This window comes from Lactuca saligna, chromosome 8 (genome assembly GCF_052625555.1).
Source record: "Lactuca saligna cultivar CGN05327 chromosome 8, ASM5262555v1, whole genome shotgun sequence".
NCBI lineage: Eukaryota > Viridiplantae > Streptophyta > Magnoliopsida > Asterales > Asteraceae > Lactuca > Lactuca saligna.
In genome coordinates, this window is record NC_136424.1 from 71,829,164 (window position 1) to 71,851,305 (window position 22,142).

The 22,142-nt window shown below is 36.2% G+C and overlaps 2 protein-coding genes across 2 annotated transcripts; both read right to left on the reverse strand.

Moving 5' to 3' along the window:
- Positions 1–12,793: 12,793 nt before the first annotated feature.
- Positions 12,794–16,278, reverse strand: LOC145011518 (putative lysine-specific demethylase JMJ16). The gene is made up of 10 exons (XM_078970249.1): positions 16,093–16,278; positions 15,683–15,792; positions 15,123–15,388; positions 14,952–15,023; positions 14,774–14,851; positions 14,279–14,695; positions 13,975–14,202; positions 13,740–13,898; positions 13,314–13,649; positions 12,794–13,201 (listed from the first exon to the last, which is right to left on the reverse strand). The coding sequence occupies exons 3-10, from the start codon at positions 15,345–15,347 to the stop codon at positions 12,920–12,922; spliced, it is 1,797 nt and encodes a 598-aa protein (XP_078826375.1). The 5' UTR covers positions 15,348–15,388; positions 15,683–15,792; positions 16,093–16,278; the 3' UTR covers positions 12,794–12,919.
- A 635-nt stretch (positions 16,279–16,913) lies between these two features.
- LOC145011426 (dolichyl-diphosphooligosaccharide--protein glycosyltransferase subunit 2-like) lies at positions 16,914–21,200 on the reverse strand. The gene is made up of 19 exons (XM_078970145.1): positions 21,065–21,200; positions 20,821–20,966; positions 20,256–20,445; positions 20,086–20,175; positions 19,881–19,943; positions 19,695–19,764; positions 19,481–19,545; positions 19,351–19,405; positions 19,156–19,280; positions 18,957–19,072; positions 18,709–18,880; positions 18,531–18,620; positions 18,302–18,444; positions 18,118–18,229; positions 17,960–18,043; positions 17,798–17,878; positions 17,500–17,724; positions 17,276–17,398; positions 16,914–17,181 (listed from the first exon to the last, which is right to left on the reverse strand). Exons 1-19 carry the CDS (start codon positions 21,113–21,115, stop codon positions 17,065–17,067), a joined length of 2,118 nt encoding a protein of 705 aa, XP_078826271.1. The 5' UTR covers positions 21,116–21,200; the 3' UTR covers positions 16,914–17,064.
- Between the last annotated feature and the right edge of the window lie 942 nt (positions 21,201–22,142).

Genomic DNA, 22,142 nt, shown 5'->3' on the forward strand with positions numbered 1-22,142 from the left:
AGCCATTAGACAAGGAAAGGGTAAAAAGAGGAAAGGTCCTCCGAAGCAAAACTAGAAAGGAAAGTCACATGCAGGGTCATCTAGTAGTGGCCCTAAAGCAAAGTCCAGTTCTGATCATCCACCCTCTTCTAATCCCAAAGAGGCTATTTGTTTTTACTACAATGACAAGGAGCATTAGAAAAGAAGCTTCTCGAAGTATCTGCAAGATATCAAAGATGGAAAAGTAAAGCCAACTTCTGCAGGTATATACACTATTTCATCTAATAACTCATCATATTCTCGTTCTTGGGTCCTTGATGCAGGATGTGGATTTCACATTTGTTCTGATTTTCAAGGGATAAGAAGAAGTGAGGAGGTGGAGCACAGTATAATGAAATTGATCATGGGGAATAGGTGATCTTATCCTATTACCAAGATTGGAGTTTATAGTCTCGTGCTTTGTAATGGTGTTAGCTTAGATTTAATAAATTGTTGCAACTCGTAAGAAGTGACAAGAAACATTATATCTTTTCATGCATTGTTCAGACAAGGGTTTTGATATTCATTTAATGATTTGAATGGTTCTATTTCTGCTTATAAAAATGGTGTTTTTTATTTTGAAGATTTACCTTGTGATAGTGTGTATGAAACTATGATGTGTGTTGATAATTTAAGCAATAATGTGTTTCATATTGATTCATCTAATGGTGTAGAAAAAACATGCTTGTGGCATTGTTTTCTTGGACACATTAACAATAAACGCATCACGTAACTCCAAAAGGATGGAGTGTTTGAATCATTTGACCTAAGGTCGTACGATAAATGAAAATCTTGTCTTTTGGGAAAGATGAAAAAATCACCTTTCACTGGATCTTGTGAAACAAGTGAAGGTTTGTTGGATCTCATATACACAGATGTGTGTGGAGACTTCAGATCATCCACAAGGGATGTTAATCGATTATGTGCGACTTTCACTAATGATTATAGCATATATGGTATATAAATTGAATGGTGTGGCTGAGAGGTCTAATCGGACCTTGTTAGACACGGTTTGTTCCATGATGAGTTGTGCTTCTCTTCGTATTCACTTCTGGGGGTATGGCTTAAATACAGCCGCCCACATCCTCAATCTTGTCCTTAAAAAGAAGGTTGCCAAAACATCTCACAATATGTGGATAAGGAAAGGTCCCTTGTTAGCACATATCAAATTTTAAGGTTGTGAAGCTTTTGTGAGACGAGAGACTCATGATAAGATAGCAGCTAGAAGTGAGAAGTGTATTTTTATTGGTTACCCAAAGCAGTCCTTTGGATATTTATTCTACAGACCTAGTGAGAACGTGGTCTTTGTAGCACGAAGGGGAGTCTTTCGAGTGAGAGAGCTCATATTCAAAGAGGACAGTGAGAATACCATTGACCTTGAAGAAATTCAAGAGTTAACAAGTGAAGGAACCTTAGATGATACTAGCACTCAACCAGAGGAAGAAGTTCTTGTTGAACCGATAAACAAATTAATACCTCTTAGTTGTTCCAGTAGAGTTAGCATGCCACCAGAGTTCTATGGATTCTATATTACTACAGATGGTGACACGTTTTTCGGTGATAGGAAAATGATAAATTTGGATGAGCCAGCTAACTATAAGATAGCAATGACAGACCCTAAGGCTGCTAAATGGAAAGAGGCAATGGACAGCAAGATCAAGTCCATGTATGACAACCAAGTTTGGAATTTGGTTTATAATGTACCAGGTCAAAAGATAGTTGGGTGCAAATAGATTTTCAAGAAGAATACCGACATGGATGGAAAGGTACTCACTTTCAAGGCTCGACTGGTTGCGAAGGGTTTTACTCAAACCCCATGGGTTAACTATAATGAGACCTTCTCACCAGTGGCCAAGATAAAATCTATTCGGATAATTCTCGCCATAGCTGCATTTTATGACTATGAAATTTGTCAAATCCGATTTCCTTAACGAAAAGATGGCTGAAGATGCTTACATAAGTCAACCAGAGAGCTTTATAGATGTGAATTATCCAAATAGAGTGTGCAAACTTGAGAAATCCATCTATGGATTGAAACAAGGATCTCGCAGTTAGAATATTTCATTCCATGAGAAAGTCAAAGAGTTTGATTACTCTAGGAGTGAAGATGGGTATTGTGTGTATATCAAGGCTAGTGGGAGTATAGTAACTTTTCTGGTGTTGTATGTCGACGACACACTACTCATGGGAAATGACATTCCAATTTTGCAATAAGTTAAATATTGGCTTGGGAAGTGTTTTTTCATGAAAGACCTTGAAGAAGCTGCCTATATTCTTGGGATAAGAATCTTCAGAGACAGGAAGAGGAGACTAATTGGACTTAGTCAAAGTACATACTTCGATAAAGTACTAAAAAGGTTTAGTGTGGAAAATTCCAAGAAGGGAAAGCTACCTATCCAGAGCAATACCAAATTGAGTAAGACTCAAATCCCTAGTACAGATGAAGAGATAGCTTATATTATTCGAGTACCTTATGCTTCATCCATTGGTTCGATCATGTACGATATGACATGTACTCGCCATGATGTGTCCTTTTCCTTAAGCATGGTCAATCATTATCAGGGAAATCCAAGTAAAGCTCATTGGACAATGGTTAAAAACATTCTCAAGTATTTGCGAAGTGCGAAGGACATGCTTCTAGTCCTTAGTGGCAATGATACATTGAGAGAAAGTGGATACAGTGATGCCATCTTTCAGATGGATAGAGAAAACTTCCATTCTCGGTCAGGCTTGGTGTTCACTCTGAATGGTGGAGCAGTAACTTGGAAGAGATCCAAGCACGACACAGTGGCTGATTCAATGTGTGAATTAGAGTACCTGATGTGTGCAAAAATATACATATCTAGTTTTAAATGTATAACCTAACGAACTAAACTAGCTAAAACGCACCTAGGCAGTGTACCTAGTCGGATTGTAGTATAGTAAAGTAAGTTGGGATCGAACATAGGGAACGGAATTAATTAACTAAAATAATTATTATAAATTAATCTAAAATCAAACAATAATTAAAAAGGTTTTTATCTGATTTTGCATGTTCAGACAAACTTAAACACTCAACAAAAATGGTTGTCATCAATATATTAAAAACACTTTCGTTTAGTTTCGAATCCACCTTTGTCCTATGGTTAGCTCTTATTTATAGATTAATAAAGTTGGTTACCAATTTATTTATAATTAGAAATGTGGTCAAATCTACTAATATTTTCACCAATTCATGTACTACTTTGTAAGGTCCTACACAAGCAAACAAAAAATTAGTTATTAATTATAATTAGGTTATGTAACATTTTTTAAACACAATTATGGTCACAATTATGTTCTCCAACACAGTTAAATTGTTACTTTTATCACTTAACTAAGATGCGGTCAATCCTAGCTCTAGCAATTTAATGGTCAGTAAATCACTAGGTAAACAAGTTCATGTAATTTAATGGTCACTAAGCTACACTTAACTTGAATTAAAGCAACAAAGAGAAACAATTTAGCATGCTAGGTAAGTTAATCAAACACAAGCTCCAAACCAACTATTATAAATCCATAAACTAATAAACTAAACCATAGTTATTAGGGTTTCATCTAACTAAACAAAAGACTGCTAAATTAGCTATTCATGGCAGTAATCAAACACAAAAAAATCAATAGGAATAAAGCTAAACATTATCAAACCGCATGAATTGATGATGTTTTTGTCTAGATCTCTTCAATTCTTGAGCTCCAATCATTTCCTCCTCTTCTAAGGGTTTTCCAGAGGCTTTTTGTAATACTTCTCCGAAAAGTCACCTCCAAGTCCCCCAATTCGTCATAATGTTCGGATATATATACTTTCCTAAAATCTGGCCACCACAATGTGGTAAAGGCACCACGTTGTGGTCTTCATGTATATCCCATATTCTCCAAGTCAGCGCCAAGAATCGCGAAGATTCCATTCACCACATCGTGGTGGGATCACCATGTCGTGGTTATCGAGATCCAGCGACATCCTTCTTGTGTCTTCTTCTTGCCTAAGCTCTTCATTCCTGCTTCCAGCTTCCATCTTGCTTTCGAGAATGCCTTTTACGCTACATAACAAATATTAAACATAATAAGTACCTTTTATTCTATAATAAGCATAAATATAGCTAATAATATTAAGATATGATGTAATATATATATATATATATATATATATATATATGTAGATATGCACATATCAGTACCATTACATCAGACATAGGGTAGAAGGTCATCTCATCGCGAAGAGGGTATCATCAAAAAAGAATCTTGCAGATCCTTTAACGAAGACTCTGAATAGGTTCAAGCACAGTCAACATGCTAGTAGCATTGGTCTGAGAGATGATATTAGTTTTAGTAGTTAGATAGTTAGTTTGAAACTTGTAGCAAAGTAAATGTAATTTACTTCTGGTAATTCAATAATAGAGAATTGTTTATGAGTTTGTTTACTACATTTTGTCAATTGTTTATTCTTGTGTTTCATCTTGCTTGCTTTATTTCCCAAATAATATGAATATTCAAATTCCACCATCGGTCATACGTTTAGAAGTAGTGAATTCAGACTATCATGAACTAGATTGTAGATTGTCAAGGGTGTTATACATCTTGCTTGGAAAATGAGATTGATTCTATTCCATGTCTCATGTCTGAATGATATCTTGCAGAAAGGAGGATTATATGATCACTTATCTTAGGACACGTAATTGACTGGGTCAGAGTTTGGCAGCGGCTTTTGGAAGCTACAATTTGCTGACCAATTCAGAAGTTATACTGACAGTTATAGTTACAGACTTATCCAAGTGTGAGACTATTGGATTAGGTGGCACATGTCACCATCTGGTGGCAAGACTTGGGGAGAAAGCAATGGCCAAGATTGTGCCACGTCACCCATTTGCGCACAGCACACTTCCGACTTCTAAAATCTGTAACTTTCACATACGAGCTCCGTTTTTGACGTTATTTATACCCATGCGTAGGTAAAAATAAGATCTACAACTTTAATTTTGACTCCATCGGCTAATTCTCGACTGATCTTAAATTTAATAGTACGAGAAGATTAGACTGTTAAATGACCGTGAAAAATTCGTAACTCCTTCATACAGACTCCGTTTTCGTCTGTATTTTTACCGTTGAGTTCCTATTAATGAGATCTTCAAATCTCATTTAGTTCGCATAAGCCAAAAACCGCTCGAACTAAAATTCAAGTTTCGGGTTGTGCACTGCTAAGCCAGATCTTAGAAAAATCATAACTTCCTCATACGAAGTCAGATTTGGGCTTTCTTTTTATGAACGCTCTCAGGTTAACATATTCTATGAATTTAATTTAGATAACTAAGACAAAAAGTCGCTCTATCAAAAATTCACTCTCCCCGGTGCCGTGTCGGTTCCGTCGCGAAACTTCGACCGGTCATAACTTCTTCGTTATAACTCGGATTTCGGCGCTCTTTATATGTATGGAACCCTTGAGACATATTCTACAACTTGTTTAAGATTATTTTTTCTAAATAATCTTTGTCAAAAAAATCGTTTTCGACCCCTATTATCTCTAAATTTGACAAGCCCGAATCTGCGGGCGTTATAATTATCTCCCCCTTAGGATGATTACGTCCCGGAATCATCAACGAAATAGTGCTCACATGATGACTTCATACGTTATCTCTTCATCCTAAGTAATAACCGTAACTTTCATGTTTCTTCGAACGAGTATCTAACTCTAAGACTTCCTGACTGCAGGCGGTGCCCGATCTTGGACCCGCACTCTATCTCATGTTAGATTTCCAATCATAATCTTTATGTTGCAATCTCGATATTTATTGGAGACTCTTTCTTTAACAAACTTGAGATAAGTTTCTTCCTTCGATTATCATAATACACCAACGGGTCATGTTCTACTGACCTCTCATCGTATGATGCATTGCTTGGACTCAGGTCTTTTAGAGTCAAATTCCAGAACAGACTATACCTTCCTTCATGTTCTAATCACATATTAAAAGGTAGTGTTTCTAGCTACACGCAACTATCGCGATACCTCTACCGATCGCTTTGATTATCATTTATTTCAATCTTCCTACTTAAGTCAGATGCTACATCAAACTTGGTTCTCTGAACCACGTAACATACTCATCGTAGTCGGACTCAACTAGATATGATATTAGGGTCGAAATAACAATCATATTCTTAGTCATTACCGAAACGATGGTAACAACATACTTGAATAAAACGAAATCAATTACTAGCTTCTTGGTAACCTTATGACTTTCCCTTATCCAAGCGTGAGTCATGTGCTTCCGGTAGTATATACATCTACTACCTTTCACACCTACTCATAGTCGTCTTAAGTATTGTCTCGCAGTTTTCCAATTAACCATAAAAAATCACATAACAATTTGACACATCAGATAACAAAACGAAGGTTTTATATTATTCCTTGAAACGATTACATAGGTGTTCAAGCTCAACCTATATTATGCCTCTAATAGGCTACACCTCCTGATACAATCCACATGGCTTCTTAATAACTTGATCCTCAGATATCCATCATCACTCCTGATTCATTGCATTGCCATCTACTTTGTCAAGGATCATTTGTAATGCTTTTGCTTTTGGCTTTAGCGGTGCATTTTGCCTTGCAGCTCCGTTCTTCTTTGGACAGTTCTTCGAAATATGCCCATCATTTCCACATTCGTAGCACTTGTTGTTGTCGAATGTACAATCTCTCGAATAGTGACCGGTCCTACCATACTTATAGCACGTCACTTCTCTATCGCATCTTCCAAAGTGCTTCTTCTTGCACTTCTCACACCATCTTGCTTCACCTCCTCCTCCTCCAGACTTCGGGAATTTTCTCTCCTTGTTGGACCTTGAAGATCCTTCATGCTTCCTTTTCTCGTAAACTTCAGCTCTCTCCAGACCCTTTTATCTTATCTGGGTTTCCACATTCTTAGCATCCTAGATGGCGGCTTTCAGAGTGGTTGCTTGCTTGACCATTGGACCAAAGTCCATTCATAATCTGTGGGCAAACTTGTTGACCTTGGAGAGCTCAGTTGGAACTAGATAAGGAACGAGCTTCATCTTCTCCGTACAACTTGCAGCATACTCGGTGACACTCATCCTCCCCTTCTTTAGATTCTGGAATTCATTGTTGATCTCCAGAAGATGCTGCTCAGAGCAGTACTGCATCTTTTATTGCACTAGGAAATCTTCCCAAGACATCTTGCTTTCTTCTCCCTTGGGCATCATGTTAGCTAGTATCTTCCACCAACTCAGTACTCCAAACTTTAACAGAGGGACCGCAAGGACGGTCTTTTGTTTGTTGCTACACTCGCAACTCTCAAACATTGTATCCATCTCATAGATCCAGTCCATAACTTCCACCGGTGATGGGCTTCCAGAAAGACTCGGGGGTTTGGATGCCATGAAATCCTTGTACTTTCATCCACATTCATCATTTCCTTCATCCTGATTGTTTCGTCTAACTATCGGTGGGTTATCTTGACCAACCGTCCCACTGTAGTTCCCTCCTTCTGACTGCCCCTCATTCAACTCGATTTGTTTAATAGGCATCGTAAGTTCCTCTCGATTTTGTTGAAGTAAACGCCTTGTTTCCTCCATTTGACGATCCAACATCATTTGGATCATCGCTTGTACCCCGTCCATGGTGATTGGCTCGGGTGCAGTTACTACAACAGGTATTTATTCAACCATTGGGGGTTGTTGATTCATATTTTCCATTCGCGTTCCTGACTCCACTTCGGGTTCTTGTCAATTCGATCTATACACCAAATCATATGGTCGGTGTGTAATGACGAGAATTAAGATAGGAAAGATTTTAATTATGATTGACGTATAATCCCCTTATCTCTCCGAAAATTTATATGTGAGTTCTAATACCGTAATTAAACGTTTAGAAACCCGAACACATAAAGCATTTAGCACATAAAAGCATTTTTATGTGCTAAAATAAGCTAGTGCTCACATCTCACAGTCATTGCTTAGCATTCTAAGTTTAAGTCTAGAAATCCTACAAATTCCTAGTTCGCTTAAACTAATGCTCTGATAGCAAGTGTGACATCCCTATTTTCACGGCCAGAAAAGACCGATTTTGTTTATGCTTTATAAAAATTAGAGTATCTCTTCTAATAAAAACATTGCGAAATTTGTTCCCAGAAAAACATGATAATTTCATTATCAAAGCATTTCCGAAGAAATGTATTTTTATTCATTTTAAAACATTTGGGATGTTATCGGCAATATAGAAACATAAGCATAAACAGAACTTACATTCATTTACACTAGTGATCTATATCTCCTTAATCTCTCAGTGTAATGTAACTTCACATCGTCACCTGTGATACAAGTAAACTAAGTGAGTCAGGTTGGGAAACCTGGTGAGTACTTAGGGTTTTCAACCCACAATAATATAATTATTATGTTTAATCATCAAACAATTAACCCGATTACCCATCCTCATTATCTTCTTTATTCCTAAGTACCTTCCCTAAGGATTTATCCTAAGGATCGTCTCCTACCATATTTACCTCTCATCTCCTTACATCGCATTTCCTTATATGTTTGTTCCTAAGGACTCTCCCTAAGGATCATCTCCTACATCGCATAGACAGTATTGATTCAGGGATTACTCCCTCAATACGTGCCCAACAAGGGTTAGGGCATCATCACATGAATACGTAGTTACAACATCGCCTGAACTCATAATTCATAGTAAGGGGTTAGAGTATCATCGCATGAATACGTAGTTACAACATCATCGGAACTCGTAATTCATCACCTACAGGTTATGGGCCTGCTGGTGTTTCCACGGGGGTTGTCTAGAATAGTCTGTGGTCGCCATCTATACTCTGGTAGATGACCACATCGCCACATTGTCGGTTAATGTTAAGGTATCTCCTTTCATCCTACATCACCTATTCTTCATCATCTATTTACGTAATTATCATCACCTTTCTATCATCACCTATCTCTCATCATTTTATTTCATCACACACCAACTATTTCATCTACCCATGTTTCATCCGCAAAATATTTGTAGATATAAAATAAATATACCGTTTAAATTTTTAAAACATGTATAAAATCGTTCATCCAGCATAGACAACAAGTATTCAAATAATATGCACACATAGCACGTAATTTATATAAAATACTTCATATCTATGTGTAAGATGAAAGTAACTATGCACTCACTTGAAAAGGTGGTGATTCCAAACTCAGACAATGCTTGGCTTCTTAAAAATAATTTTCTTCGACGAAACCTATTATTATTACCACTAGATTTTAGTCTATTATTCACTGATACTAATTAATAGTCTAGCTATTATTACTATTATATAAGAGTTAAACAATACTTATATAACCCATAATAATAGCTCAAGTACTTATTATAAGTTCCTAATAACGTTACTATAATTAAATAAAAGTTATATTAAAAATAGCGTAGGCGTAGCTTACTTACAGCGGGTTTTATAGAAAACCGGGATTTGCTTGGAGCAGCGTTCCCGAGCGGAAAAGCTCTTCTTTCGGAGCCGTCGAGCTCTCCGGGGCTTCCGCCTCGTGCTAGGGAGGTTCCCTAGGCTTTTCGGGTGGTTTCGGGGCTAGAGAGAGGTTCTAAAGAGAGAGAGAGAGTAAAGAGAAGAAAGAATGGGAAATGTGTGAAGAAAATGAGGGTGAGAGGGGTTCTATTTATAGGGTGAAATATGGCTGAACTTGGTGCCACATGTCACCATCTGGTGGCAAGACTTGGGGAGAAAGCAATGCCCAAGATTGTTCCACATCACCCATTTTCGCACAGCACACTTCCGACTTCTAAAATCCGTAACTTTCACATACAAGTTCCGTTTTGACATTATTTATATCCACGCGTAGTTAAAAATAAGATCTACAACTTTCATTTTGACTCCGTCGGCTAATTCTTGGCCCATCTTAAATTTAACAGTACGAAAAGATTAGACTGTTAAATGACCGCGAAAAATTCGTAACTCCTTCATACAGACTCCGTTTTCATCTTTCTTTTTACCGTTGAGTTCCTATTAATGAGATCTTCAAGTCTCATTTAGGTTGTGTAAGCCAAAAATCTCTCGAACTAAAATTCGAGTTTCGGGTCATGCACTGCTAAGCCAAATCTTAGAAAAATCATAACTTCCTCATACGAAATCAGATTTGGGCGTTCTTTTTATGGATGCTCTCAGGTTAACATATTCTATGAATTTCATTTAGATCACTAAGGCTAAAAGTCTCTCTATCATAAATTCACTATTTACGTCTCCCCGGTGTCGTGCCGCTTCCGTCGCAAAACTTGTACGGGTCATAACTTCTTCGTTATAACTCGGATTCCGACGCTCTTTATATGTACAGAACCCTTGAGACATATTCTACAACTTGGTTAAGATTATTTATTCTAAATAATCTTTTGTCGAAAATTCGTTTTCGACCCCTATTATCTCTAAATTGACTAGTCCGGATCTACAAGCGTTACAAATCTCTTGCTAGTTTGGGTGTGATTCCATTAGAGGCACAATACTTGTGGTGCTTGCTTCCAAGAGATCTTTAAGAATGAATCATCGTTATTTACTACAATAACAATTAAGGTATGTAATCCTAAACCCTATTTTATGATTTTCGAAAATTACCTAGGGTTCTTGGGGTTGAGGGATAACACTCGGTATGGGGGAACCAGAAATACTATTGTTCGGAAATCTCTCTAAGATCTAAATCTACAAAATTAAGATGACAAACAACTTACCAAGTTAACAAAGTTACAATACTTGTTTAAAAAACTCTTATTAAACATAATGTACATACCTTAAATGCATAGAAAAATCTATGCAGAGTATATATGTGTCTACTGCCGATTCTTGGCACATTTGGGTTCAAAAGGTCCTCAATCTTGTCAAACACAGTACGCATCTGTTTGTAAGTGAAATCTCATATCAATCTACCACATGGGTACCCATGTCAAAAAATACACTTAATAAGTATATGTATCATTTTGATATAATGTGGGTAAAAAATTGTATACCGGTAAATTAGAGACGAGTGCCATATGTTCGCTAGTAACCGGATGTCGAGGGTATCTCCCCAAAACTCATTGCTCTAGCATATACAGTAGTGAGACTCCCACCACATCTTCATTACTTAATTGGTGAAGTAAGTTATTGAGCACGTGCGTAAGGTTAGCCACACTCGGATTTAAGACACATTTCGGACTAGCGAAAATTAGGGGTTTTGATAATGATGTATCATGTACAGAGCCGGCCCTAGGGCATGGGCAACCTGGGCGACCGCCCCGAGCCTCGCTAAATCTCGGGACCCCTAAAATTTACAATTAATGTGTGTGTGTGTGTGTGTGTGTGTGTGTGTATATATATATATATATATATATATATATATATATATATATATATACGATTTTTATGATATAAAATATAATATGCGGCTAAAAAAGCATATTGCGCTTGTAGTTGAGATGGTAGATTGGTAGTAATTGAAGTTGTAGATGCCCGATTCGACCCTTGCGAAATGCATCTTTTAAATTTTTAATAGTATATTTTACTTAATAATCTATTAAATGTTGTGTGCCTCCCACGCAAACAACTTCTCAGTTATCAAGAAATATGTTTTGATTTTTTTTATATATTTTTTACTTATTAATTATTAAAGGTTGTTTGTGGCTCTCAAAATGACGCAAGCGATTCCCTTCTCATTTTTTTTATTTATTTGTTTATTTTTTAATTTCTATCCTGTTTGCTAATTTCATTGTAGAAATCAAATTTTTGTATTCATATTTAATTTGGTATTACTATGGTAACAATTTTAATATAAAGTTCAACAGCCAGATGTAAAACATAATCAACTTTCTTTTTCGTTTAAAAATCTTTTTAGAGACTTTTTTTTTATTGTATTGCAATCTCAAATTGTCGATGTGTCTTATGGCTTGCCTCCTCGATTAGGTATATCTCTAATGTGGTACAAATATAGTGGCTTTGTTCACTTTTTTTGCCTAATGAAAATTTATGAACATGACATAGCTATGTTATGCATCGAGAAAGATATATTTATCAAAACTTGAAAGTCTTCAAACATGCATTCATCGATGAAGTTTCTTTTTTAAGCAGTAGCAACATCAAATAATTGTACATTTTAGTGAATTAGTACATGAAATCATTTGATTATAAAATTATGTAATTTCAAGGGCTTCATCTTCTATTTCGTCTCGGACCTCAAATTGGCTAGGATCGGCCCTGATCATGTAGTATAAATAGATAAGTCCATGTAATCCTATAATTGCCTTAACACGATTAAAATTCACAGAAAATTCTATAATACCTATATAATTATATAAACTAAAAAAATTTTAACTTATAATCTAAAATAAATTGATTTAATTAGAAACAAATTTGAAACTTACAAATAAAAAGTGCATTTCTTCACTGCTATCGGAAGACATTTTCAAATATAGATGTATCCAAAATGAGATGTACGGCAATCCGAAACAAGGAATGTCAAAGTGTAGTACAAACAGGTTAGATGGTATGTACCCGTTTAACCGAATTTGAAATCATGTCCGTAACAACCCATTATGGACCAAGTGGTCAATTTGCAAAAAAAAAATGTTATTTTCTTACAAACAACCAAAATAATGGTTAGACTACTCAACTTCCCCCTTTTTTACATTAAATATAATCATTTCTTTTTAAAAGTCGGAACCAGGACCTCAGTTGTTACGTTGTTGAGATACTATATTAAAGATCATACACTGACATCAACATTACAAATCACCAAAAGCTTCACTAAAATATAATTTATACAACAAAAAAAGATACAATGCATGCAAGGATACAATATTTCATACGATTTAATAATAATTTAACACCTTAAAATAATAGTCAGACGTTCACTTTCCTTCTAAAGCCTCTATTATTCTATTCAAGTCGCGGATGTCATCGCGAAAAAGAAAAAACCTTGAACTCCATGGACATGTACACAGCTGCTTTGAATGTTCAAGACAAGAGTACTTTTCAGGCGAGCATGTACAACCAGTAGCTGAAAGGTACAAGTCACTAAAGCACACGATGCATTCCTGTTTCACCAAACAACTAAAACCTTCTTCCATCCTACGTGACTGTGATGCGTTGCATAGCAACTCCCTCTTGAAGCCTTCACGCTTGACCCGCGACTGTTCCATAGAAACAAACACGTAATTTTATTTCTTCCTATTGTACTTTGAAATTCATAAAGTAATTTACACTTTTGGTCCCTGAATAAGGCTAACTTTTCCTATGATTTACCTTAAGAGCTCTTGTAAACCAACCATCCTTTCCACATGCATTTGAATCCTCCCCTGGCATCCGTGTTTTGATGGCATAGCGGGCCCCCTCGATTAACATTTTATCATACGAGATTGATGTTTTTCTATGCAACTCACTGTAAATTTCAACTGACAGCTGTCCATATGGCAACCAGTCAACGGGTGCAAGGTTGACTTTCTCGGAAACACTGAAACCCGTATCAAATCCTGAATAGGATGCACCTGGAAAGATGATGACAAACTGTTTTGGATGCTGTACACAGTGGTAGACGGGTATACCCTCTGATTTTAGGGTAGAGGGTGAAAGCTGAGTGACCTGTATGTAATTGTAGTACATATTGTGAATTTTAACTCATTACATTATATAGAAAGGGGTATTTACGTCTTTTTGCTCAGTGGTACTCACTAGCTTATGGAACAATTCGGGTTTTCCTGATAACTCCGGGAAGGTTTTCTTCAGTAATGATTCAAAGTTTTGGCGATATTTACTGGGAATGCCATACCAGGTTCTTGAGGCACCTTGGTGCATGTAACTGATAGTATACAAGTTGTGCTCTTCAACTTTCTGAAAAGGAAAACAAGAAAGGAGAATTTAGACATTTGGCAACTTATTGATAAAATAAAGAGCATTCAAATCTTACCCAACAAAGGGAGGAAAAGCACATTCCGACATCCAGGCGTGGGGTTGAAAGGGCAGAATTGTCATAATCAAAAGCAAGAAGAGATCCAGGCAGCTTTGAGGTGTTATTTAAGTTCCAGGGTGATTTAGTGTATTCACTTTGATTTTTATTCTTATGTGTGTCGAGTGATGATGGTAAAGGGAACCCACTGCCAATTACTTTTGTGTCCAGATTATGACCGGAGAGTACCTATGAGAAGTCAGCTTAAGAAAGGGCACAAGTGTCATTTTAATTATAATCAAATACTTGTTAAGTGTCGAAATACCTGAATTTGCTCAGTTGGGTTCTGAATAATTCGCCAATATTCCCCTTCAACATTTTCCCAAGGTCGAATCTTATGATCGGTATAAATGTCTTGCTTTTTAAAATATTGACCTTTGAAATGCGCTGCATATGCCTTAAATGTCCTCAGTGTGAATTCAGGACCAGATTCAAATTCAAAACCATCAGATCCATTTTTTCCTTCTGCTTGCTCAATCATTTCATGAAGTTTTCTCTTTGAATGCAGATCTTTAAGTTCATCAATCTGTTGAATATGAGTAGAGAATCTAGATGATTCCCATTTATTTCCATTTAGAAGAGATGGTGGTTTCCATGAATCAGGAGGAATAATCCTGCAAATTCCGTATTCCTCAGCTTTTGGGCGTATTTTGGAAATATATCCAAGAACATCTTTAAATTCCTGTCATAGAAAGTCAAGGCTTGATTACAAAGACATAAACTGAGTGTCATAGAAAGTCAAAGCTTGATTAATGATTACCACTTCAGTGGGGTGAAATGCTGGAGCAGATTCTAATACAGGTCTGCATGGCTCTTCTTGACGCCAACCTGAAGTAACCTGTAAAAGTTGTAATCTAGGGTTAAGTATAAAAGTGTGTCAAAAGATGAAAATGGTATTTAAATATCACAGAGCCAATTTGGAAGGAATGAGGTCAAACCTTTTGGCAATTATTGCACATTGAACACCCACGAATCACTCCTTTTGGAAGGGTATTTTCGAAAGATATATTCTGAAAAAAAAAATAACATTTGATTATTAACTGCTCTTTGATTAAAGAGTAGTTGTAAAAAGAAAAGAAAAGGGCCAAGGATATAGTCATATAGATAACTGTAGTTTGATGTGTTCTATCTGGCTTTTTGTTGATGAGTTGGTCATGAAGTATCCATGGCCTTTGCTTGAGAGACTTTTGAAGCTTTCCAACGGGCTCTGGTTTAATGTCATTTTGAATTTCCACCAAATTACAAGCTTCATCGTTCCTTTTTGTGAGTGTAAAAGATGTGACAGATACAAAACCTGGTGGAGCTGGCATCCCATCCATTTTCCTTTTCATCATTACTGTGTGATTTTGGAATAAACTCTTTTGCAATATAAACCCTAATGAAGGAAAAGAGAGAGAGGGGGGGTATGTTATATAGCCAAATATAGGAAATTAACGAATTCTGTTAAAGTGTTGGAATTTGGGAAGATCCCTGAAGGCTGAAGCAGAAGAAATCTCTTTACAACTTCAAACAAACAAAACAAGCGGAACCTTATGACGGTCATAAATTTGATAAACGGGAACTGTAATCGGAATTCCCAAATCTTAAACCAAATAGATCAATTTACTCGATAGCCAGTCGAAACAGAAAACGGTGAATACTAGATTGCAAGATAGATACAAATTCTTACCAAATCAACGAAAATGATGCCTGGGAAGTCGCTATCTAGGATCCCCAGAGCTCGTAAACACCTATACACGCGTCGCAGCTTGTAAATTCTATAGGAAATCAACTCCAGTACTACATAACACAAAAAATCAGTTCAATCACACTCAAAATTCTGATTCACAAAACACAATCAACACGCTATCGCTTCTTGTACAGTTTCTATAAGAAACCAAGTCCAGTACTATAGTCTATATAACAGGGAAAACGATTCAATCACACTGGAAAATTCAGAAGCTCAGATTAACAAAACACAAGCCCATGGATTTATAACGAAAACTAACTAATTAGGACAGATAACGTGCGATCGGGAGTCGGTAAAGTTAAAGTGGGAGTTTATCAACGCCGGAAAATAGTTTAGAAAGTAGAACGTACTGATGCTACTGCAGAAATGAAAAGGATGGTGGTGGCCGTGGCGGTGGTGACGGAGGAGGAGTGGCTGTAAGAAAAAGAGCGCTCCGCTAGTACCACGATACCAGTGTTTCGCTTTTTGTCGTTTAATAAACGTATGATGTTTCCAAAAGAGAAATTTGTAAAATTGCTCTTTATTTCCCTTTTTTTCCTTCATCTAGAGAGTTTCAAATTCACAGATTTCAGTTGTGTCCGTGACACAAAATAATAATAATAATAATAATAACAAATAAAATACTGTAACGGTGATGACCTGCTGACGCAATAGTTGCATAGACGTCTTAAAATTTCCACTTTGATTTTTTATTAATAGTAATTGAATTTTATGTAATATTTAAATATTTGTAAAATGGTATCGTAGATACAAGAAATAAACAATTGAAATTTAAAATATATATGCCGTATGTTAATTAATTAAACCTAAAATATATGATTATGTAAGATTGAGTGTTCATCTCTAAATATTTCACCATTGTAGATGATTGATATGCACAAGTGACTAACTAACTTTCAACTAGAAAGCTGAGAGAATTTTTATTTCAAACGGATTGCAATCTGCCATAAAGAAGATTACGCAACTCTTGAATCATGTCTCCAAAATTGTCCAAAAAATGGACTAACAGAAGCAAAATGAACCTCTAAAGACAACGTGTTATTTTACCGTACCCTATATTTTGTATTCATATTTGGAATAATTTGTATTTGTATAAAGCTAGTTTGCAATGTTTTTAAAAACCAAACTTGTGTCATGATAAATCCTAAAATTGTAACATTAGACCTGAGACTCTGGAAAAAAATATCCAAATATGGTTAGATAACAATACAAGATCAAACTACAAAGTCAAAACTGAATTCTGATAACTCTAATTATAATCATGGTCCAAAATCTGCTGCCATGTTCTATGTAATGGTATCTCTATCTTGTTCTTTTTTTATTCAAGCCGATTTTATTTTGGCTGATGTGGAAGCAAGGTGTGAAAGAGTGCTATGTCCCACAAACATCAAGAAGATCCCTAGCACTCCCAAAGCTTTCAACGTGGTGAAAAGATCCAACTGTCACCAATAATAAAAAATAAAAAAAACATGTCTGTTACAGTTTTACCATAGAAATAAATTATTCAAACTATAATAGATCGAGTATTTTTACCTTCCACCAGAAAAACACATAGAGCAAGAGGACAGCTGCAATGCCACCGTGGAAGAGGATTGCAAATGTGGCAGGTACGGCTGATGTAGGGAAGTTCTTCAAGTTCACACCCAGACGTAACAACTAGAATAAAATAATAATAATAATAATAATAATAATAATTTAGAACCATAAACGATTAATTAAATAAATAAAAACATAAAATATAAAGACTTGGGATTTACCCCAATCAAGAATGCGAGGAATGGGACGAAAACCAGAGCCAAGAAAGTGAAAGAAAGCTGTTGGGGAGGACGTTTTTCTGGGACCCGGAAGATGTGGTTTATCTCTGCTTTGGGACCATATCTTAAATAAGGATCAGTGGGTTGAGGTGGTGGGTGTGTTGATTTTTCGGGTGCCTTGGGTAGATCTAATTCGATATACCCGAGAGCTTGTAAGAAAGAATTCTCCTGAAAATTTAAATGAAATGACTGGATAATTTATTCATTGAAAGTGATTATTGTAAAATGCAATAATATTTACCATGACAGCATCACCCACGCTCAGCTCAATGTTGTACTGACCAGATAGATAGTAAAACTTGTCAACAAGACCAAGGAAATCCTGAAATTCGGAATGTAGGGAAAGTGTAAAAAATAAGTCAAAATATGAAAAAGAAAAAAAAAAAAAAAAAAATTACTTTACCAGTGTCATCTCAAACCGTTTCCCGGAGTTGCCAACTACGAAGATATGCTCGACCCCAGTTTCATGCCTCAGTTTTAATAACACCTGAAAGTGAGTTAAATAAATTAACTGGAAAAGTAAATAAACAGATAAAAACATTTTGGGAGGTGGTTGGAAACCTGATGAGGCTTGAATGGTTTCCCAAGTGGGGTTTTCAACAGAAAGGATAAGTGAAGCTTTTGAAGGTGGTTTGCTGATACTGCCACGTCATTCTTTCCAGGTAGATCAAGCCTAACAATACAAAAATGTCAAGTTAAATGAATGCAACAATAAAAGTCTGAAAAAAAATTTGATGTGGCTTACTTTATTTCAGACTCGAGAACATCACCCTCGAGCAATGCAATTTTGGCGTTATCAACTGTAACAACTCCTGTGACATGGATTGGCACTTTTGTTCGGCCTCCAGTTGCATATATTTTCTTATGTTCTGGATCAGAAAGGACAATCTGGGAAGAGAAACAAAAGTATTAAATTAAATTGGTGCAAATAAAAAAAAAAAAGTTCAAAATGAAAATCTTATAGAATTTAGTACCTCAAAAGCAAAAATGTACTCCCCAACATCAACACCTTCTGGCAAGGCATCCATGGTGTGGATTCCTTCTTTTGGATCATAATTTAGTTCCTGAAACAAGGTCATCAAAGTCAAACCTAGAAACTTAGTATAGCACAAATAACTACAAGGGCATGATAAATGTTGATTTGTGGAACACCTGTTTAAGGACAGAAGCGTCTTTTGAACCGGAGCTGAAAACTTGCATGAGTTTTACTGATAAAGGAGGACCAGCAGATCCCAACACAGTGTTCACTTTGACCTTGAGTTTATCTTTACTGGTCAATGAGAGCACTGTAGCTGGAAGTGACAAAACTAAAGGAACTGATACCCTGCAAAATATATGACTTGAGAATAATTTTAAGAAAAACAAGATATATGTGTATACATATACATTTATATACATACCTATTGTTTTCTAAGCAAGAAAGAGCGTCAATTTGGTAATACAAGTCCTTGCTAGTGCCAGGGATTCCAATACCAAGGAGAAATCTTGCCAAACCCAAAATCTTTTCCTCGGGTATCTGCAATAGTTGAAGAACATTAGCAGAAAATAAGAATAACAGAAGTCGTTTGTTGTAAAAGAAAATGAAAGTGTGTGTCCAACGTTTAAACTTCCAGAAGCGGATGCAAAGGTAGTCAGCCCCCGAACAACTGCTGAGGTGGCAGAAAGTGGACCTTGATGTCCACTTGCATCAATGAGTTTGTCATCAAAGTAATAAGCTCCATCATCTACACAATGATATTGAGATCATATATCATCGATAATTCTTAAAAGGGAGTAAACAGTTCATATACTAACCATATTTCTTAATGCTGTCAAAGAGTTTCACAATATCCTTGTTCAGTGTACCAATCTGCATATAGGTGTGCAATAGTTAATTAAGATCATGACCCTTTCATGTTGTTGAACAGAATGTAAATTAAGTTACCAGATTTTCGTCAACTGGAGAAGCTGATAATGAAATAACTCCAGAAAGGGTTTCAAGTGCTAGCCCTGAATCAAGTTAATATATGTAACGACTAGTGAGTATTGAGTAATTGACCAAATAAAATGACCCTTGAAAACTGGTCAAACATACTTTGACCAACCTTTAGAAACACCACAAAACATTAATAATTTTTTGATTTAATAACAAAGGTTACCTGCAGCATAAGTACTGGATTCAGGATTGTTAGAACTATAGCGCCACCTTCCATCACTTTGACTGAGAGCCTGGGAATAATGAATAAGTCAACTAGACATTCACATAGGACTAGAGTATGCTTTAAAGGAAGAAAATATTGTTACTTACTACACAATATAAGACTATAAGTAAAAGTAAAACCAACCTTTATGGAGCGTAAAATCCCATCAGCATTCCCAAGAAATACATCAACTTCAGGATTCTGATCCTGCATGAAGATTAAAGAGTAATTATGCCATGAAAGAATGTAAATCCATGCCTAAAGTTAATACACAATAAGGAACCTGAAATTTTTCCTTACAATTGGTAGCTTTAGTATAAGTTTTTTTTTTCCAAATGAGACCAGTTACCTTAATAAGTACCAAACCTCCTATTGAATGATAATAATCTAGAAGGGTTGTTGCATCTTTGGCGGCATCTTTAAGCCTTGAGACAATGCCCTAAGAGCATTCAAACTTGTAAGAGAGATGAACAAAGAGTTTCAAATTATGAGCAAAACATGGTGTGAGATTAATCATACCGTTAAATCTCCCGTACTGATCTTGCATTTCAATAGCCCATTAACTCGGAATGCATGGTGCAAATCCTTAGAGTTTAAAGATGGTGAAGACAGAGTATCCACCACAGAATTACATGTGTGGTCCTTTATTTCAGGTTTCTTTAAACCAAGGACCTCAAATGTGATTAATGCTTCATAGGCTTCTTCTAAGCTGAAATGGAACACTCGATCAGATATCTAATTGTGAAAAACATATTCCACTTTCAAGCTTGAGAAATGTGCAAAAGATCAGCCTAGTATTTCACGGCCTGAGGCCAATATCGCCCAGTTAAGCGTGCCTAAGCTTGGTCTGGTAATAGAGCTAAGAGAAATCGATAATTTTACCGCATCACGCAAAGAGTTTCAAAGTGTTCATAAGCTTTGTCATTTCATCGCAACTAAAGTTTTAAATCCGTAAATAAAAACACAAAATAAAATGGTATGAACCGCATCACGCAAAGAAATCGATAATTTTCATATACTTATTCGCTGCATTCAACTACATAACAAAAGTCGATGTGGAAGTTTAAGGAGGGTTTAGGCCAACCTCGAAAACGATCCAGCGGCAGGAGAGAACAGCTCTAATGCGGCGGACCGGTGAGATTCAGAGATCGGATGAAATATCGCAACAGCTTCATAGATCGACGTTACTGCTAGTAGTACAGCTATTAACCCCAATTTTCTCGCCATTGCCTGTACAAAGAAAACAATAAATTAAGAACGAACAAGAGAAATCTAAAACCTACAAATGAGATCAAAGCTACTAAATTCAGATTGAATCGGGATCCTACGAATTTGATCGGCCGTCGAAGAGATACAGGTTCTTGAGAGCGTTCGAGCATGCGACACCAGTCGAGTGTGCGAGTTCTGAGTCTTCGTCCGGACTATTTTTCAACGCCCGAATGCAGCTTAGGTATCGGGAAATACTTTTTCTTTTTTTTACCTTTATATGTTTCGTTGTACCAAACCAGTCCCTTTTATTTAGGGATGTCAATTTATGACACGACACGACAAAAATACACGAAACGAAACGAAATCGGGACGAAATCAAAATTCGAATTCGTGTTCGTGTCGTTTTCGTGTCAAGATTAAAAGACACAATGTCGTATCGTGTCGTGTTCGTGTTCATAAATCGACACGGAATTGACACGATTAAGCATGTGGTTGTCGTGTTTTTCGTGTTTGTCGTGTTATATATCTGTAAGTATGAACGAAATACACTAATAGTTATGTAATATTATCTTTGTCGTGTCGTGTCGTGTTGCCGTGTTTTAATTGGTTCGTTTTCGTGTTAATGAAAAAAAACACGACATCGTGTCGTGTCGTGTTCGTGTTATACAAAAACTTGTCGTGTCGTGTCGTATCAGACAAAAACACGACACGACTGCCCGATTTGACAGCCCTACTTTTATTTCTTCCGACTTTTGAAACTAACCAACTATTGTAAAACTATTTTTTCCAAAATAATTGTAAATCAACATACTGGATTTGTCGAAAATTGTCAGTTTGGTTTAAAAAGTTTTGAAGGTGCAACACCGGTCAAAAACTTTTATTTTATTGTGAGTTTGCTTCATAAAATTTGAGACTCTTTATATTGACGGATTTACTCTTTCTATTTTATTTTCTTAATTTTTGTTTATTGCAAAAATGAAAAAAAAAAAAAAAAAAAAAAAAAAAAAAAAAAAAAAAAAAAAGGAAAACAAAAATAAAATCTCTCTCTCTCTCTCTCTCTCTCTCTCTCATACCCATTTTCGCATCTTGCACCTGATATTAACACAGAGAAAACACCACTACTACCACCACTGGTTGTTGACACCGTCAACCACTTGTCATTCTCACCGGAAAATATGGTTGATCACCATCTTATTC

Bases quoted from the DNA above. Each gene is read 5' to 3' on its own strand.
- LOC145011518 (XM_078970249.1), bottom strand. From the start codon at position 15,347: ATGATGAAAAGGAAAATGGATGGGATGCCAGCTCCACCAGGTTTTGTA. The intron at 14,203-14,278 runs GTATTTCGACAC...GACTTCTCATAG, and splicing joins ACCCAACTGAGCAAATTCAG to GTACTCTCCGGTCATAATCT. The intron at 13,650-13,739 runs GTGAGTACCACT...AATTACATACAG, and splicing joins CCGAATTGTTCCATAAGCTA to GTCACTCAGCTTTCACCCTC.
- LOC145011426 (XM_078970145.1), bottom strand. From the start codon at position 21,115: ATGCTCGAACGCTCTCAAGAACCTGTATCTCTTCGACGGCCGATCAAA. The intron at 18,230-18,301 runs GTAAGCCACATC...TTGTATTGTTAG, and splicing joins GTTCTCGAGTCTGAAATAAA to GCTTGATCTACCTGGAAAGA. The intron at 17,725-17,797 runs GTAAATATTATT...TTAAATTTTCAG, and splicing joins GCGTGGGTGATGCTGTCATG to GAGAATTCTTTCTTACAAGC.